General features: G+C 39.7%; 2 protein-coding genes across 5 annotated transcripts in view; both read right to left on the bottom strand.

Moving 5' to 3' along the window:
* Positions 1-1,893: 1,893 nt before the first annotated feature.
* CCNDBP1 (cyclin D1 binding protein 1) lies at positions 1,894-9,667 on the bottom strand. Its single transcript, XM_037834162.1, has 11 exons — positions 9,464-9,667; positions 9,231-9,290; positions 8,789-8,865; positions 7,464-7,545; positions 6,605-6,701; positions 6,355-6,428; positions 5,751-5,827; positions 5,115-5,398; positions 3,953-4,013; positions 2,613-2,659; positions 1,894-2,368 (listed from the first exon to the last, which is right to left on the bottom strand). The coding sequence occupies exons 1-11, from the start codon at positions 9,570-9,572 to the stop codon at positions 2,254-2,256; spliced, it is 1,083 nt and encodes a 360-aa protein (XP_037690090.1). The 5' UTR covers positions 9,573-9,667; the 3' UTR covers positions 1,894-2,253.
* A 94-nt stretch (positions 9,668-9,761) lies between these two features.
* The window catches only part of TMEM62 (transmembrane protein 62), a 71,160-nt gene continuing 61,869 nt past the window's right edge, over positions 9,762-19,052 (bottom strand). For 2 of the 4 annotated variants that reach the window (XM_037834163.1, XM_037834166.1), the window contains one exon: positions 9,762-10,648. In XM_037834163.1, the coding sequence (XP_037690091.1) occupies positions 10,322-10,648 (327 nt within the window). In that variant the 3' untranslated portion in view covers positions 9,762-10,321. Of the gene's footprint in view, positions 10,649-18,257; positions 18,473-19,052 lie in introns of those variants that run through there. The other 2 variants (XM_037834165.1, XM_037834164.1) reach the window with 2 other exon arrangements.

A 19,052-nucleotide genomic window follows, 5' to 3' on the forward strand; every position in this document is an offset into this window, starting at 1 on the left:
AATCTTGACCAAAAGTGGGAAGCGAAATGAAACAAAATAGTTTCAGTGGCTGAGAGGTTTCAAATGGAGTCGAGAGGTCACTCTGGAGGGCATTCTTATGCGCTATATAGGTGTCCCTTTCTAGTTTTTAGTGTATTGGAACAGCTAGAAGGAAATACCTGAAACTGTCGAACTGCAACCCAGTAGCCTTGATTCTTGAAGACGAGTGTATAACTATGTAGTTTACATGGTGTGACTGTGTGATTGTGAAAACCTTGTGGCTCAGACTCCCTTTATCCAGTGTATGGGCAGATGAGTAGAAAAATGAGGACAAAAATTAAATGAAAAATAGGGTGGGACGGGGCATGGAATGCTTTAGGTGTTGTTACTTTTATTTTCATTCTTATTCTTTTTTGGAGTAAGGAAAAAGTTCAAAAATTGATTGGGGTGATGAATGCACTACTATATGGTGGTACTGTGAACAGCTGATTGTACACCATGGATGACTGTATGATAAGTGAATGTATCTCCATAAAACTGAAATAAAAAGATAAAAACTACTGGGCTTGAGTGACAAGAAGGAAGCCTTTGAAAAGTTACTCATAAGTAATTCAGATTTTTCAGATTCAGGGTTTTTCACAACCATTTTACTGCTCATTAACACACTCATTAATTTATAGGTAAGGGAAAGGATCTAACATTTAAATCATTCTTATATCTCTGATGAAATGGAACAATATTAGCTAAAAACAGAATTTTCAGATAATCCTAAAATAACATTAATCAGTGTTATCTCTGACCTTTATCCTTAAAGATACAAAGATGACTGAACAAGTTATAAAATATACAACATTGGACTTGAGAGCAGAATGATCTTCTAGATTCAGCCAGAGATAGTTTTTATTCAAGTTCTATGTTCATTAACTCTAAACAAGTAAGGCCTGATGTTAACAAGGATTTGGTCCTGTAGAGAAATAAGAGAATTATTAAGTATATAGAAAATAAGCCCTATAAGGGAGGGTAATAGAATTGGACTCCTTTTGTACCAAATTATGGGTTTTTAATATTATTTTGTTGCTCGGGCACTCTCTGATTTTAAGACAATTCCTTCCTTTATTACATTATTAAAAAAATGGAGAATAACATTTTTAAAAAAATAAATGAAAACTCATTTGGCTTAAGGAATTTCAACCCCATGTACATACTAGTCATTCAAAAGAAATGAATGCCACTGCTGATTATACCTAAAGAGAGCATGGAGATATCAGAAAGGCTGATGTGGTGAATTATACCTAAAGAAAGAGGACTGGCATAGGAGGTTGATGACCTGTAGTACACGTAGAAGGCCCAATTCAGGTCACCAGGATACACAACCTTACAGGTTTACCCTGCTTTCCAATATGTGATCTGATAGACAGATACAAAAACTGGCGATGGTTTTACAAAAGGATTAACTGTATAGGTTTACATTACAGGATTAACTGAAGAGGCCCTTTAAATTATATAAACTCTCTTACACATTTAAAAATGTTTGATTTATAAATATTTGGCATGCACATTTGAGAACACGTAATATAAAACAAAGAAAACAATACAGGTATGTATAAGGACAATAAACTTGTTCAATCACGTGGACAGACCTAAAAAATGAGCTCAATGCCAAAAAATAATTCTACAGGCAGGGAGTTATCCTGGGATAATATTCAGAAAGACATACTGTTAAGAATAATAACATATAACATGCTAAAATACTAAGAGGGGTTGTAGAGTCATTTTCTCTGAATAAATTAAAGCGTTTCTGTTCTAAATATACTTTTGATCAGAACCACACCTTTAGACCTACAAACTCAAGTGAAAGCAACGTTCTAGTCCCAATCCACTGTATTTCTGGTAAAAAGAAACTTTGGAACGATACTCATTTCACCACTGGCAGGTTAGCATTTTATTGAGACCATCAACATCTTTAACAATGAAAGAACACACTTTATTGCCAATAAGGATTTTACAATACAAGGCAGCTTCTCTGGGAATTTTTGTGGTGATTCAGGAACACAAAGTCATGCTTCTGTAACTAGCACAGAAGAATATATCACACTTAACGTGGTTTATAAATAACTGCCAATTTGGCCTAACCAAAAACCTTTGGTAATAGCATCTGTTATTAAGTAAAGACAACTCCCTTTTAATCCAGAAAGCATTCTAAATGCAGCATCATAGCCTGGCTATAACAGTGAGAAAGGGAAAGAGGAGGAGAGTACAAACAAGCCTGAAAACTCATAATTCAAGTTCATTCTGAGTGAGTTCCTTGATTCTGTTCATGCAATGATCTACAGCACTGATGAGTAAAGGGATCCAACTATCTTCTGGCTGAGGGGTCACATGACTTGCTCTGCAAATGGAATGGGGAAGAGAAGTTAAATTTATTACAGTGTTGAGGGAAAACCTATCCTTAAACCTAAAAACTACAGAAGAAAAGGCAAGCTCCTCTGCAGGAACTCAGCTTCTCCACACCTGAAGTTGAAAGAAAAGTCCACCCCTGCTTCTTCCAATCCTTGAAATGGGGGGTTGGGACTTGAGAATGTGACCCAGGTTTATTATCAAAGAACTATTTGGGAAGAAGTCCTCATACTCACTTTGTAATTTCAAGTGCCTTCTTTAAAACGGATACAAGTTTCGCAGACTAGAAAAGAAACAGAGAAGTTACTCACCCTGAGCCCTACCACCAGGAAAGGAGAGCTAAAATGTGAAAAAGACCCAAGCAACACAAATCATAAAAAAAAAACCTTGAAAGAAATATGCATAATTTGATCATAAAATGACTACGTTAGGGTGGGGGGGATGGTGAATTCTTTTCTAATTAGCAAAATCTTATGAACACTGTTTGCTATAAAATTTATAAGGATTTTTAATTTAAAAAAAAAATGATAAAGAATGTAACCTGAATTTCTCTCAACTGCTGATAGCCCAGAATATAAAACAGAAATGATCAATGTTCCTTTTTTAAAAAATCCATATATAAAATTTTAAGAACACCAATATCAAGATAACATGTGGATCTAAGTATGCCAGTTGTATAAAATAAAACAGAGATACAGTACATATTTTTAAATACCACACTAGATAATCATGATAGGGATAACTACTAAGATATTTTACTAAAGATATTTATTTATTAGGAAATCAATTTTTAAAATGTTAATGCTCAAAAGAATCTTATGCCGTTTCAAGGTGTTTGTACACTGTGAAGATAAATTTGATGACTCAAATTTCCACTATCTAATTTATCAAATATTATTAGAACTGATTCATCTGATTATAAAATGTAAGCCATATGGCAGTTTTACTTCTCTTTCCAATACCATTAGACATTAGAACTTGAGTTTATAAAAGGAAGACAACATGGAACTGTTACCCATGACATTCTTTGAAATTTGCTAACTAATAAAGTTCACAAAAATTAAACTAAATTAAAAAGACAACAGAACTCTCTCCAGCAAAAGGCACATACAGAATACAATAGAGAATACAATAAGAATACAATAACATCAGATTTTTAAAGAGCTTGACCCTCTATGCTTAAATCACACAATGTGTTTATATTAGAACCAAGTATGTTTCTGAAACACTTATTTCCATCTGGTTCGGAAATTAGAAACTTGTGACTTCAGGTTGAGGGATTCAAAAAGCACTGTGGTAATGAACACTTTCTTTTAAAAGCAGCATTTTTTAAGGTCTTTGGATTTTTCTAAAGTTACCCAAGCAGTTATAGAACAGATAACTACCAAAGCTCTTGGCTATATTTAATTCAACTTCAGCAAATATTTAACAGATACATGCAAGAACTGTGACATCACTGCTGTACTGGAATCCAAGTATAACATAAATATGTATCCTATAGCTTAGAGGAAATACTAGTGAATAGTGAAATTCTACCAATTACGTTTGTAGGTATTCCTTCAAAGCAGGTACTTACATTGATTCGCACTGTCAGGTGGCACATCGGTGGATATATGCTCAGAGCCAAATCATCCACACTAAGAGCAGAACGCAAAAACAATCATTTACAAAACAAAACAAAACTCAGCTAGGTGGATTCCAGTACAGAACTAAGGCTGCAACTAGTGAGAAAATGACTGCCTCAGAAATGCCTATCAGTTCCTTAAAATGGGCAACTGGGCAACCAATACAGAATATGCTCAACAAGTATTTACTAAACACGTGCATACCCCATTTCACTAGGAAGCTGGGGGTGGGGGTGGGGAACTCCAGTGGTCAATAGGAATGGGACATGATTAATTCAGTCAAAAATGTGAAGATCTAAAACCACCAATTTAATAACTGATACAAGCAAGGTTCTTCAATGGAAGCTAAAATCACTGGGTCAAAGTTACCTTAACCTATACTCGGGTGGGCATTTCTTTAACCAAGTGATCAAATTATTAACACCAATAACAATAATAATAAACTAACATCTTGTGTCTCCCCAATAGGATGCAATAAGAAGCAAAAAACATCCAACTATATGTTATTCTTGCAAAAAAAAAAATGTTTAACCTGAATATAATCATGAGAAACAATCACAAGTCCAGATTGTGAGCTATTCTACAAGACATATGACCTAAACTCTTTAAAAATGTCATTGTCAAGAAAGACTAAGAAGGACAAGGGTAACTGTTCTGGATTACAAGATTAAAGCGAAGAAAACCAAATGCAATGTGAGACCGTGACTGAACTCTGGATTAAAAAAAGTTATATGACATTTTAGAAACAACTAAAGATATGTGAATATTAAATAATAATATTATATTAGATGTTAAATTTTTTGGATGAGATAATAATATTGTAGTCACACAGAGGAATGTCTTTATTCTTAGGGATACATGCTAAAGCATTTAGGCGTGAAATGTTATTGATGTCTGTAGCTTATTCTCAAATGGTTCTGGGAAAAAACGGACCACTTATCTACAGAAAAATGTGAACTGAAAATTTAGGTGAAGGTGCGGGTATTCACTTTAGCACTTTTTCAACTTTTCTGCAGGTTTCAAAGTTTTCAAAATATAAATTGGGTAAAAACTTTGGGGTGACACCACAAGAATGCTGCTGTTCAGATGTCTCGACTGAGGAGCTACACTTACCTGGGGCTGATCTCATCAGAAATATCTACAATGTCATCCAGCTGGGCCACCTGGTCCTTCTTCCCATTCTCTGCCACTGAGATCCGGATTTTCTTCAGACAGGCTTTGGATGCTTTCACCAGGGCAAGGCATGGGATTATGAGTTCTTGATCTTCCTCTGACCAGTATATGTCCCGATTATTTGGAAACCCCAACACATCCTCCTCCTCATTATCAAGGTTATCAGAGTTGTCCTTCTCAGAGTCATTCAAGAGGCCAGAGAAAGGGTCACATTCTTCCACAGCCTAAGACATACCAAGATATATGTGAAGGCAAAAAAAAAAAAAAAAAAAAAAAAGCCTATTATACTTCCAGCACCATGTCTGAGTAGTCCAAAAACCTCGGCCAACTACTTCACTAATGGTTAGAGTTGAATCACCTCCCAATGTTCTCCCTCCTCTAGTCCAACAATTGAACAGAGGGGAGTGGTACTGGATTACACGTTGACACAGGGTGGGAAACCAGAGACAGAGGACAGGAATTGGTATGGGACCTATTCGACCAATGCTCAGGAAATCATCTATCTTAATAACCAATTCTCATCTACTAGTCATGGAGTTGCCTTCCTATGACCAGTAAAGACAGAAGTCCCCTCACCCGCTCCATTTCCTCAAGTGCATCTTTCACAAAATTCACACTCTTTGTCAGCATTAAAAGGGCTGCAGCTCTGTTATCTAAGAGTGAAAAATCAGAAACATTAGAATGAGAGGAGAAGCAAAACAATTCTCTTAAGACTACAAAGGACAACCAACAGTGTTCCCACTGAAGAAAGTGCCAAGCAAAGGTAACAGTTTAATGTAAAATTTTTCTCCCACATATCCCCTGGGTACCCAGATAGGGGCCTAAAAAGCTCTTCTTCATTCACCCCAAGAAGAAATAAAATGGTTACATGCTATTTCTCATCATGGTCCTCTTGGACAACTCAACTGCTTCAGTGTGTCCCATAATACAGCTCCTGGAGCTGTATTTGTGGAACCATATTTGTTCCACAAGAGAGCCACAGCAAGTGTGGAGTTTAAATTTAAAGGTAAGAAAACTAGAGAATGGCAAAAAGTAGTAACATCTATCTTCTGATGTTGGTAATATTCTATATATATATTACTAAATTCTTCATGTAAATTAAAATACATACAGGCTATAAAGCTGGAAGCTAGCTATGAAGAGGTCTCTCTTCTTTGGTCCACTTCCCATTCTCACCCACCTCTTGGTATCTGAGGCACCTGCTCGCATGCAACCCAGACACTGCTGCAGGAAATAAGATCCTTGTTCTCGGGGCTGGAGAAAGGAATCAATAAGGATATGTCAGTGATCTAAGTTCCTGTCACCTAAAAAGCTACTTCCTGCTGGTCATTAGCCTCAGTTATTAGTAACTTTGCTATTGGAAATGAGGTATTTCCCTCTCTGAGGCAAGGAACCTCAGTAAGTGATAACCCAAACCGTGGCAACATTACCTTTGAGCTGGAGTGATAGAAAGCACTTCCAAAAGCTGGGCCATGCCATCCACAATATCCAGAGTAGCACTCCGTACCAGCTTTCGTAGAGTGATTCCTATGGCCAAATCCAAAGAGTAAGCAGGCCAGGTCTTCTTTCTAGAAGTCAGTGTCTGCTTTCCTGGGAGTCTAAGTATTTCAGGATGATGAGGTAATGTGTACCCACATGCTTTAACTGGAGTGTCCAACACAAAACTCAGGTCTTATTTATATCCCCATGTCATTTTCTTGCCCCGACTACCACTTCTTAATGCTGTTTTCTAAAAGAGATCTGGAACAAAATATTGCCATAGCAGCATGCATTCACTAAGGACAATAGCCCCACGACAATTATGGATGAAACACTAAAAGTCTAAAACATTTGTGGTTAACCCTAAAGATCCATGGCATGTATTAATTTATAATTTTGTCGAGACATGAATCTACAAGCAGGGCTAGAAGCTACTTAATTTACGAGGGAGCTTAGAAAGAGAATGATGTAATATGGGTGGAGGAGAGGGATGGCCCGGGCCTGGGTATGGGGCTGAGATCCAGCCAGCAGCTGTGTTGGTTACCATGGGTTGGAGAGAGAGGAGCCAGTGAGAACTTAAAGCCAAATCAGGCAAGGGAGGAGGGATAGTGAACAGGGAATACTGTGTATCTTAGCAAAACTGCTCATTTCCAAAGGTCCCTCGTATTATTAAATTTATCTTTGATGGCATTTTATGGGGAAAGTTACATGCTAAAATTGGGGGAAAGGTAAAAGTCTCAGGATATAACTTTCAATATTTGCAAAGATCTACCCTATTAACTGAATGCTTTCGTGTACATAGTACCTTACCCTGATTCTTGGGAAGTGAATAGTACACTGCAGTAATTGCCTCGATGGCAGCATGGACCTTCTCACAGCACATCTGAGTTTTCTTTAAGATGACGGACCAATTTCAGGGTGAAAAAAGGAAATGGATTAGATCAATGTGGTCAACCCATCTACTGCAGAAGACAGCAAGATATCTGTACAGCATCATCCAACATTTTCTGAACTCCTACTGTGAGGAAGGCCTTACGCTATACCCCTCACATACCAGAAAAGAGGTAGCTGGATACCAGACATTAGGCTGACAACTCAATAAAACATTAAGAAACACCATGAAAAATGTATTCCTGATATTCTATATCTCAAAATACTAGTGTTCTACTATGAGGTACTTACCATAACCAGGAGTTGGCAAACTATAGCCAGTGGGGCTAATCAGGCCTATGCCAGTTTTTGTAAATAAAGTGTTACTGGAACACAGCCACGCTCATTCATTTACATACTGTTTATAGTTATGTTCATGCTATATGATTAGAGTTGAGGAGCTGCCCTGCAAAGCCTAAAATACTTATTATCTAGCCCTTTTCAGAAAAAGTTTGCCAATTCCTATGTTAGATCATTAGTCCATATATTCCAAAAAGTAATTAGCATGGATTCAACAATGCTTAATGTTGACTATTTTCCTTCTAAGTAGTCACATATTCCAAAAGGTAATTAACATGGATTCAACAATGCTTAATGTTGACTATTTTCCTTCTAAGTAGTCATAGGCTTTCTCTTATCTTCCTTGTCCTCATCTGCTAAATCCTAAATTCTTTACACCATATACAAAAATTAACTCAAAACCAATCAATGACCTAATTATAAGAGCTAAAACTATAAAACTCTGAATCAACATAAAAATAAATGAATATGAAAATATTATATAGTATAGCACAAAGAGTGCAGCTTAGACATCAGACCCTAATTTAAATCCTAGCTCCACTATTAACTGACCATAACTTGATCCTCTGAGCCTGCTTGCTCATCTGTCAGCTGGGGATCATGTATGTAAAAACACCTAGCAAAAAGCAAGTGCTTAAAAAAGTTATCAGAAAAAAAAATAACTAGGCAGAAGTTCAGATTGAACCAATATTTAGAAGACCTAAATATTGCTAGGTATACTGCACATGGCAATTTACATGTTACTATATTGAGTCTTTAATACAATCTAGTGAGGTAAGAACTGTAATCCCACGTGACAGATGAGGAAAATAAATCCCCTTGTTTGAATGTAAAAGGTGGAAGGAAAATGAGAGGATTCCTAGAGAATAATGAGGCAGCATGAGACAACGAAAAGTAAAGCCCACCTGTGGAGACGACAGTGGAAGTCGAGAGAAGACGGTCAGATTCGTGGCTTCCCTTGACACATTCTCAGCTGCGTCATCTGACGGGGGCGGGGGGAGTGAAGGAGGGGTAACAGAGGAGGAGTCTGCTGCCAACGTTAGTGCTAAATGGCTAAGGCTGCTGCTGCTGCACGGACTTTAAAAATAATGAAGTCCCTCTCCACCCTCACCGGCTAAGGCGTCTCAAAAACACTTCCAAAAATCACGATTTTACACTTAACTTCAACCTCTCATGTGTGGAGATTGGGTAAGATGAGGTACCCCCACCGTGAGAATTTAGCGAGGAAAAGGCAGTCATCTCCGTGGGGAAGAGAGGGAGGGAGAGGGGTCGCGATGCAGCTCAGGCTGGAGAAAGGCACACAAGGATAAATGAGGGATGGGGGTCCCCAGTGGGAACAGCACTCACTGAGTCTTTTCCAAAACTTCTCCCGATTAAACTCCTCTGTGGTCTCCCGGGCTTCGCCGACTTGTGAGTGCAGCGTGTATGCGCAAGAGGAGGCGAAAAGAAAAGTTGGGGTAAGCGGGGTCACCTCAGCTCCCCACCTCCTCCGCAGGATCCCCGCCACCCGCCGCAGCCCAGCCTGCCACCTAAGCCCACCTCTGCCGTCGCCCTTCCCAACTGCGACGGACTCAGCTCACCCCGCACTCGAGTCATGAGCAGCCGCAGCTCCACTGCCAAGTGCCAGAGCTGCTCCAAAGGCGGATCCAGGTTGGGGGCCGCGGCTGCAGGTGCAGCTGGGTTCGCCATTCCGCTCGCTCCCTCGGAACCCGCAGAGAAACACAGCCACGGCCCCAGGAAAAGCTGCCCTGCCGAAGCCGCTCCACTTCCGGGGACCACAGACGCGCGTTCACTTCCGGCAACAACCTGCCCCGCCCCGCCCCGCCCCGCCCCAGAAGCTAAAACACGCCCCTCGTCCCACAGGCTTCCTCCTGCCTTCAGAAACCAGGATATTGCTTACTCATTCATTCATTCATTTATTTGATTAGTTGAAAACACCCCCGACTGAGGAAGCAGAGAGTCTATAACCCTGAGGGCAAATAGGACTGGGAGCTAATTTCTCAACTGATAGTTAGAATGGGGCCCAAGTCCACACTGGTTCACTGCCCCTAAAATGGCACCCTTGCCAGTTTTTGAGTGCCAGGCTCTGTGCCAGGTGTTTTAAATGAGATAATCCAAAAAACACGCTGGGCCTCAGACACTCCCACACACCCAACCCTGCAATGCATCTCCTGGATAAGGGCTTTCTCTTCACAAAGGTAAATCAACCCTTGGCCTCCTTGGAGAATGAAGGAATCACGCATTATTTACAGACTTGTCTCTAGTCCATTCTGCAGGAATCAGTAGTGGGTAATCCCTCCAACTCTGGATATCCAAGGAGCAGCAGCTCCCTGAAGTTTTCCCACCAACTGGACTTCTACCTGCTGCTGGTGCAGGGTCCTGCATTAGAGGGACGGAAACCAGAGCTTGGTCCAGCTGCCAGTGGTAAGATATAGCCATCAGAAGCTCAGGTGGCTTTTTAACAGCACCACAAAGTTTCCAAGCTCAGTGGAGTTCAGTATCCACACACGACGAATGAGAACAGGTGTCAGCAGTGTCAACCAGGTCCACAAAGGGGAGAAGAAAAAAGCTAGGGTGCCATATGTCACATGAAGAAAGTAGCAGGAATAAGCCTGCCAGATGTACAGCAGTAGCATAAGTAGGTGAACAGGTATAATTTTCAAGTATTTATCTTGGTGGAGATGAGATCTGAAGTTGTGACCAAAGCACCGTTGCAATAAGCTCCAACACAGGTAAGCCATCAAAGGAATGTTAAAAAACGCCAGCTGGAAGGAGGAGCAGAACAGAATTGTTACCATGAAGCCCTTGGAGGGGTTGGGTCTTGTAAATATATTATTGGTGGCTCCTAAGAATATGCTTAGCTCTGATATTTCTGCTTTAATTACAGTTGCTTATAACACTTAAAACAGTTGACTGACAGTTGGTTGTGTATTTGCCTGTGTCCTCTTGTGCCCTGAAATTTCCAACTTGTAGTACAGTGTCACACAGTAGATATTCAATAGTGTAAGTTGAAATAAAACTTTGCAGAGTGGGGTTGGGGAGAGGCTTAGATATCACTATTTTTTTTCTTATCTTTGCATTTTTGTTTGAGGCAGCATGATGAGTGAGTACTCTTCTAATTTGCATTCCTGTACAAATTTAGCAGCTGTGTGGTTCACTCACTCATTCATTCATTCAACAAATATTTACTGAGCCGCCATTATGAAGCAGGTAGTATGCTAGGCTTTAGACTAGGAACATACTGGCGAAAAACGTCAGAAAAAGATCTATCATAGTGCTTACATTCTAACAAGGAGAAGAGAGACCAAAACAAAATACACACAAAAAAAATAACTTTAAAAGTTAATTGTGGTATGTTTTAGTTACTCCTCCAGGAAAGTAGGTAGAAAGCCAGGAACTGCGTGGACTGGACACCACACAGCAATCTGACTTTGGGCATACTTCATACAACACTCATGAAAACGTGGAACTGCTGAGATCAGCGAAATCTGTAAGTTTCTGTGGCCAGGGGACCCGCACCCCTCCCTGCCAGGCTCAGTCCTGTGGGAGGAGGGGCCATCAGCTCCAGGAAGGAGAAGGGAGAACTGCAGTGGCAGCCCTTATCGGAAACTCATTCTACTGATCCAAACTCCAACCACAGATAGACTGAGACCAGACACCAGAGAATCTGAGAGCAGCCAGCCCAGCAGAGAGGAGACAGGCATAGAAAAAAACACCAGGAAAAACTCCAAAATAAAAGCAGAGGATTTTTGGAGTTCTGGTGAACATAGAAAGGGGAAGGGCAGAACTCAGGCCCTGAGGCTCATATGCAAATCCCGAAGAAAAGCTGATCTCTCTGCCCTGTGGACCTTTCCTTAATGGTCCTAATTGCTTTGTCTCTTAGCATTTCAATAACCCATTAGATCTGTGAGGAGGGCACTTTTTTTTTTTTTTAATCCTTTTTTCTTTTTTCTAAAACAATTACTCTAAGAAGCCCAATACAGAAAGCTTCAAAGAATTGCAATTTGGGTAGGTCAAGACAAGAGCAGAACTAAGAGAGCTCTGAGACAAAAGGCAATAATCCAGTGGCTGAGAAAATTCACTAAACACCACAACTTCCCAAGAAAAGGGGGGTGTCCGCTTACAGCCATCATCCTGGTGGACAGGAAACACTCCTGCCCATCGTCAGCCCCATAGCCCAGAGCTGCCCCAGAGAACCCAGTGTGACGGAAGTGCTTCAAATAACAGGAATACAACACAAAACTGGGCGTGGACATTAGCCTTCCCTGCAACCTCAGCTGATTGTCCCAGAGTTGGGAAGGTGGAGCAGTGTGAATTAACAAAGCCCCATTCAGCCATCATTTCAGCAGACTGGGAGCCTCCCTACACAGCCCAGCAGCCCAGAACCGCCCTGGGGGGACGGCACTCACCTGTGACATAGCACAGTCATCCCTCAACAGAGGACCAGGGGGTGCATGGCCTGGAAGAGGGACCTACTTGTAAGTCTCAGGAGCCATACGCCAATACCAAGGACTTGTGGGTCAGTGGCAGAGACAAACTGTGGCAGGACTGAACTGAAGGATTAGACTATTGCAGCAGCTTTAAAACTCCAGGATCACCAGGGAGATTTGATTGTTAGAGCCACCCCCACTCCCTGACTGCCCAGAAACACGCCCCATATACAGGGCGGGCAACACCAACTACACACGCAAGCTTGGTACACCAATTGGACCCCACAAGACTCACCCCCCCATTCACCACAAAGGCAAAGCAGGGGAGAACTGGCTTGTGGAGAATAGGTGGCTCGTGGACGCCACCTGCTGGTTATTTAGAGAAAGTGTACTCCACGAAGCTGTAGATCTGATAAATTAGAGATAAGGGCTTCAATTGGTCTACAAATCCTAGAAGAACCCTATCAAGTTCAGCAAATGCGAAGAGGCCAAAAACAACAGAAAATTATAAAGCATATGAAAAAACCAGACGATATGGATAACCCAAGCCCAAGCATCCAAATCAAAAGATCAGAAGAGACACAGCACCTACAGCAGCTACACAAAGAACTAAAGATGAACAATGAGACCATAGTATGGGATACAAAGGATATCAAGAAGACCCTAGAAGAGCATAAAGAAGACATTGCAAGATTAAATAAAAAAATAGATGATCTTATGGAAATTAAAGAAACTGTTGACCAAATTAAAAAGATTCTGGACACTCATAGTACAAGACTAGAGGATGTTGAACAATGAATCAGTGACCTGGAAGATGACAGAAAGGAAAATGAAAGCATAAAAGAAAGAATGGGGAACAAAATTGAAAAAATCGAAACAAATAAATTTAAAAAGATTGAAATTATTCAAAGCACATTCTCTGACCACAATGGAATACAATTAGAAGTCAATAACCATCAGAGACTTAGAAAATTCACATATACCTGGAGGTTAAACAACACACTCCTAAACAATCAGTGGGTTAAAGAAGAAATAGCAAGAGAAATTGCTAAATATATAGAGACGAATGAAAATGAGAACACAACATACCAAAACCTATGGGATGCAGCAAAAGCAGTGCTGAGGGAGAAATTTATAGCACTAAACGCATATATTAAACAGGAAGAAAGAGCCAAAATCAAAGAACTAATGGATCAACTGAAGAAGCTAGAAAATGAACAGCAAACCAATCCTAAACCAAGTAGAAGAAAAGAAATAACAAGGATTAAAGCAGAAATAAATGACATAGAGAACAAAAAAACAATAGAGAGGATAAATTTCACCAAAAGTTGGATCTTTGAGGAGATCAACAAGATTGACAAGCCCCTAGCTAGACTGACAAAATCAAAAAGAGAGAAGACCCATATAAACAAAATAATGAATGAAAAAGGTGACATAACTGCAGATCCTGAAGAAATTAAAAAAATTATAAGAGGATACTATGAACAACTGTATGGCAACAAACTGGATAATGTAGAGGAAATGGACAATTTCCTGGAAACATGTGAAAAACCTAGACTGACCAGAGAAGAAACAGAAGACCTCAACCAACCCATCACAAGCAAAGAGATCCAATCAGTCATCAAAAATCTTCCCACAAATCAATGCCCAGGGCCAGATGGCTTCACAGGGGAATTCTACCAAACTTTCCAGAAAGAACTGACACCAATCTTACTCAAACTCTTTCAACACATTGAAGAAAATGGAACACTACCTAACTCATTCTATGAAGCTAACATCAATCTAATACCAAAACCAGGCAAAGATGCTACAAAAAAGGAAAACTACCGGCCAATCTCCCTAATGAATATAGATGCAAAAATCCTCAACAAAATACTTGCAAATCGAATCCAAAGGCACATTAAAAAAATCATACACCATGACCAAGTGGGGTTCCTTCCAGGCATGCAAGGATGCTTCAACATAGGAAAATCAATCAATGTATTACAACACATTAACAAGTCAAAAGGGAAAAATCAATTGATCATCTCAATAGATGCTAAAAAAGCATTTGACAAAATCCAACATCCGTTTTTGATAAAAACACTTCAAAAGGTAGGAATTGAAGGAAACTCCCTCAACATGATAAAGAGCATATATGAAAAACCCACAGCCAGCATAGTACTCAATGGTGAGAGACTGAAAGCCTTCCCTCTATGATCAGGAACAAGACAAGGATGCCCGCTATCACCACTGTTATTCAACATTGTGCTGGAAGTGCTAGCCAGGGCAATCCAGCAAGACAAAGAAATAAAAGGCATCCAAATTGGAAAAGAAGAAGTAAAACTGTCATTGTTTGTAGATGATATGATCTTATATCTGGAAAACCCTGAGAAATCGACGATACAGCTACTAGAGCTAATAAACAAATTTAGCAAAGTAGCAGGATACAAGATTAATGCACATAAGTCAGTAATGTTTCTATATGCTAGAAATGAACAAACTGAAGAGACACTCAAGAAAAAGATACCATTTTCAATAGTAACTAAAAAAATCAAGTACCTAGGAATAAACTTAAACAAAGATGTAAAAGACTTATACAAAGAAAACTACATAACTCTACAAAAAGAAATAGAAGGGGACCTTAAAAGATGGAAAAATATTCCATGTTCATGGATAGGAAGGCTAAATGTCATTAAGATGTCAATTTTACCCAAACTCATCTACAGATTCAATGCAATCCCAATCAAAATTCCAACAACCTACTTTGCAGACTTGGAAAAGCTAGTTATCAAATTTATTTGGAAAGGGAAGATGCCTCGAATTGCTAAAGACACTCTAAAAAAGAAAAACGAAGTGGGAGGACTTACACTTCCTGACTTTGAAGCTTATTATAAAGCCACAGTTGTCAAAACAGCATGGTACTGGCACAAAGATAGACATATAGATCAATGGAATCGAACTGAGAATTCAGAGATAGACCCTCAGATCTATGGCCGACTGATCTTTGATAAGGCCCCCAAAGTCATGAACTGAGTCATAATGGTCTTTTCAACAAATGGGGCTGGGAGAGTTGGATATCCATATCCAAAAGAATGAAAGAGGACCCCTACCTCACACCCTACACAAAAATTAACTCAAAATGGACCAAAGATCTCAATAGAAAAGAAAGTACCATAAAACTCCTAGAAGATAATGTAGGAAAACATCTTCAAGACCTTGTATTAGGCGGCCACTTCCTAGACTTTACACCCAAAGCACAAGCAACAAAAGAAAAAAATAGATAAATGGGAACTCCTCAAGCTTAGAAGTTTCTGCACCTCAAAGGAATTTCCCAAAAGGTAAAGAGGCAGCCAACTCAATGGGAAAAAATTTTTGGAAACCATGTATCTGACAAAAGACTGATATCTTGCATATACAAAGAAATCCTACAACTCAATGACAATAGTACAGACAGCCCAATTATAAAATGGGCAAAAGATATGAAAAGACAGTTCTCTGAAGAGGAAATACAAATGGCCAAGAAACACATGAAAAAATGTTCAGCTTCACTAGCTATTAGAGAGACGCAAATTAAGACCACAATGAGATACCATCTAACACCGATTAGAGTGGCTGCCATTAAACAAACAGGAAACTACAAATGCTGGAGGGGATGTGGAGAAATTGGAACTCTTATTCATTGTTGGTGGGACTGTATAATGGTTCAGCCCCTCTGGAAGTCAGTCTGGCAGTTCCTTAGAAAACTAGATATAGAGTTACCGTTCGATCCAGCGATTGCACTTCTCGGTATATACCCGGAAGATCGGAAAGCAGTGACACGAACAGATATCTGCACGCCAATGTTCATAGCAGCATTATTCACAATTGCCAAGAGATGGAAACAACCCAAATGTCCTTCAACAGATGAGTGGATAAATAAACTGTGGTATATACACACGATGGAATACTACATGGCAGTAAGAAGGAACGATCTCGTGAAACATATGACAACATGGATGAACCTTGAAGACATAATGCTGAGCAAAATAAGCCAGGCACAAAAAGACAAATATTATATGCTACCACTAATGTGAGCTTTGAAAAATGTAAAACAAATGGTTAATAATGTAGAATGTAGGGGAGCTAGCAATAGAGAGCAATTAAGGAAGGGGGAACAATAATCCAAGAAGAACAGATAAGCTATTTAACGTTCTGGGGATGCCCAGGAATGACTATGGTCTGTTAATTTCTGATGGATATAGTAGGAACAAGTTCACAGAAATGTTGCTATATTATGTAACTTTCTTGGGGTAAAGTAGGAACATGTTGGAAGTTAAGCAGTTATCTTAGGTTACTTGTCTTTTTCTTACTCCCTTGTTATGGTCTCTTTGAAATGTTCTTTTATTGTATGTTTTTTTTTGTTTTAATTTTTTTTTTCATACAGTTGTTTTAAAAAAGAAAAAAAAGTTAAAAAAAAAAAAACAACAAGGAAAAAAATATGTAGTGCCCCCTTGAGGAGCCTGTGGAGAATGCAGGGGTATTGGCCTACCCCACCTCGATGGTTGCTAACATGACCACAGACATAGGGGACTGGTGGTTTGATACGTTGAGCCCTCTACCATAGGTTTCACCCTTGGGAAGATGGTTGCTGCAAAGGAGAGGCTAGGCCTCCCTATAAATGTGCCTAAGAGCCTCCTCCTGAATGCCTCTTTGGTGCTCAGATGTGGCCCTCTCTCTAGCTAAGCCAACTTGAAAGGTGAAATCACTGCCCTCCCCCCTACGTGGGATCAGACACCCAGGGGAGTGAATCTCCCTGGCAACGTGGAATATGACTCCCGGGGAGGAATGTAGACCTGGCATCGTGGGACGGAGAACATCTTCTTGACCAAAAGGGGGATGTGAAAGGAAATAAATAAGCTCCAGTGGCAGAGAGATTTTAAAAGGAGCCGAGAGGTCACTCTGGTGGGCACTCTTATGCACAATTTAGACAACCCTTTTTAGGTTCTAAAGAATTGGGGTAGCTGGTGGTGGATACCTGAAACTATCAAACTACAACCCAGAACCCATGAATCTCGAAGACAACTGTGTAAAAATGTAGCTTATGAGGGGTGACAATGGGATTGGGAAAGCCATAAGGACCACACTCCACTTTGTCTAGTTTACGGACGGATGAGTAGAAAGATAGAGGAAGGAAACAAACAAACAAACAGACAAAGGTACCCAGTGTTCTTTTTTACTTCAATTGCTCTTTTTCACTTTAATTATTATTCTTGTTATTTTTGTGTCTGTGCTAATGAAGGTGTCAGGGATTGATTTTGGTGATGAATGTACAACTATGTAATGGTACTGTGAACGAAATGTACGATTTGTTTTGTATGACTGCGTGGTATGTGAATATATCTCAATAAAATGAAGATAAAAAAAAAATCTAACCCAAGATCCTGAAAAAAAAAAAAAAAGGTTAATTGTGATAAGTTCAATGAAAGAAATAACTGGATCACAAGAGAGAACTGGGAGATGGCCTCCCTGAGAATTGAAAAATGGGAATGAATCAATGAAGGGAAGTGCATTCCATGCAAAAAAACAAATGAAAAGCCCAGAGGTGGAAGGTATTGGATTCTTTAAGGTCAATGTACCCAGAGATGATGAGCCAGGTGGAAATTGGGGCAGTCAGCAGGACTGAGATCATGTCAGTGCTCTGCTTAAAGGGTTTCAAAGCTGAGAAGGGAGTGAGCTGATTAAGGTTTCAAAAAGATCACAGTGAATGTTTTGTGGTGATCAGACAGTAGAGGGCAAGAGTAGCAGTAAGAAGACTGGTTAGGGAATTATTGGAGTAGTCTAGGCAAGAAATAATTATGACTTAGATTAAGGTGGTGGCGGCAGAGATGAAGAGAAGTGGACGGATTCGAGATATATATTGTGGTAGATCAAACAAGGACTTGCTGATGGACAAGATGTAGCATATGTAAATATAGGAATGAGAAATGGGGAAGAATTGATACATCCTGGAGAAACTTGGCAAATGGCAGAATCATTTATTGAAATTGGAAAGAACCAGGGGAGGAACAGGTTTGAGGATGGAAATTCAAGGTTCTATTACAACATAATGTTAAGTTATGATGCCTGTTAGATGTGAAATGGGAGTTGAAATGCAGATAAGAGGTGTAGGCTAGAGATACAGATTTGGGAGTCATCGGCCTGGAAGATGCATAAAATCCATTATTAGTATACTATTTATTAAAATACAAATGTAAATATTTACAAAGGAAAAAAATTGCCTTTTGGTAAGGCCCAGCTATTACTTGATATAAGAATACTCCTGAGAGACAGTTTCCATCTCCCTAATGGAAAACTTAATGGGACCTGGGATCTACTCACATATATAATGCTGTTATGCAGAGAATGTTCTGCCTTGTGGTCAGTGTTTGCTAGGCAGAGGTCTTCCCTATTTGGCCTATCACGGTTTCCTACCCTGCTATGAGGCTTTGAACTCATTTGAACAATGTTTTTGGATTTCTTTCCAAACTTCAGGCTATCACCTCAGATTTTGGCGCATTAGCTCCATTAGGTAAGCAAAATAAAGAAATTGCTAGAGAAATACTTTTCAAATCTGTTTATGGTGATGTGCTATAGATGAGGGATTTCTGTTTGTGTGTCTTAAAGGAATCTTAATCCAAATGTAAACCTAATACATCAGTGTTTCCAAACATTTGTGTATTGCTAAGACATCACTGGAAAGCCCGAGTCTGGTTTTTGCTTAACGCAGCTTCTATTTGAT

Source organism: Choloepus didactylus, chromosome 4, assembly GCF_015220235.1.
Source record: "Choloepus didactylus isolate mChoDid1 chromosome 4, mChoDid1.pri, whole genome shotgun sequence".
Taxonomy (NCBI): Eukaryota; Metazoa; Chordata; class Mammalia; order Pilosa; family Megalonychidae; genus Choloepus; species Choloepus didactylus.

Coding starts and splice junctions, on each gene's coding strand:
- CCNDBP1 (XM_037834162.1), bottom strand. CDS start 9,572: ATGGCGAACCCAGCTGCACCTGCAGCCGCGGCCCCCAACCTGGATCCG. Junction 6,429..6,604: donor TCTATCACTCCAGCTCAAAG/GTAATGTTGCCA, acceptor TCCTTTCTCCAG/CCCCGAGAACAAGGATCTTA. Junction 2,369..2,612: donor AAGGCACTTGAAATTACAAA/GTGAGTATGAGG, acceptor TTCCATTTGCAG/AGCAAGTCATGTGACCCCTC.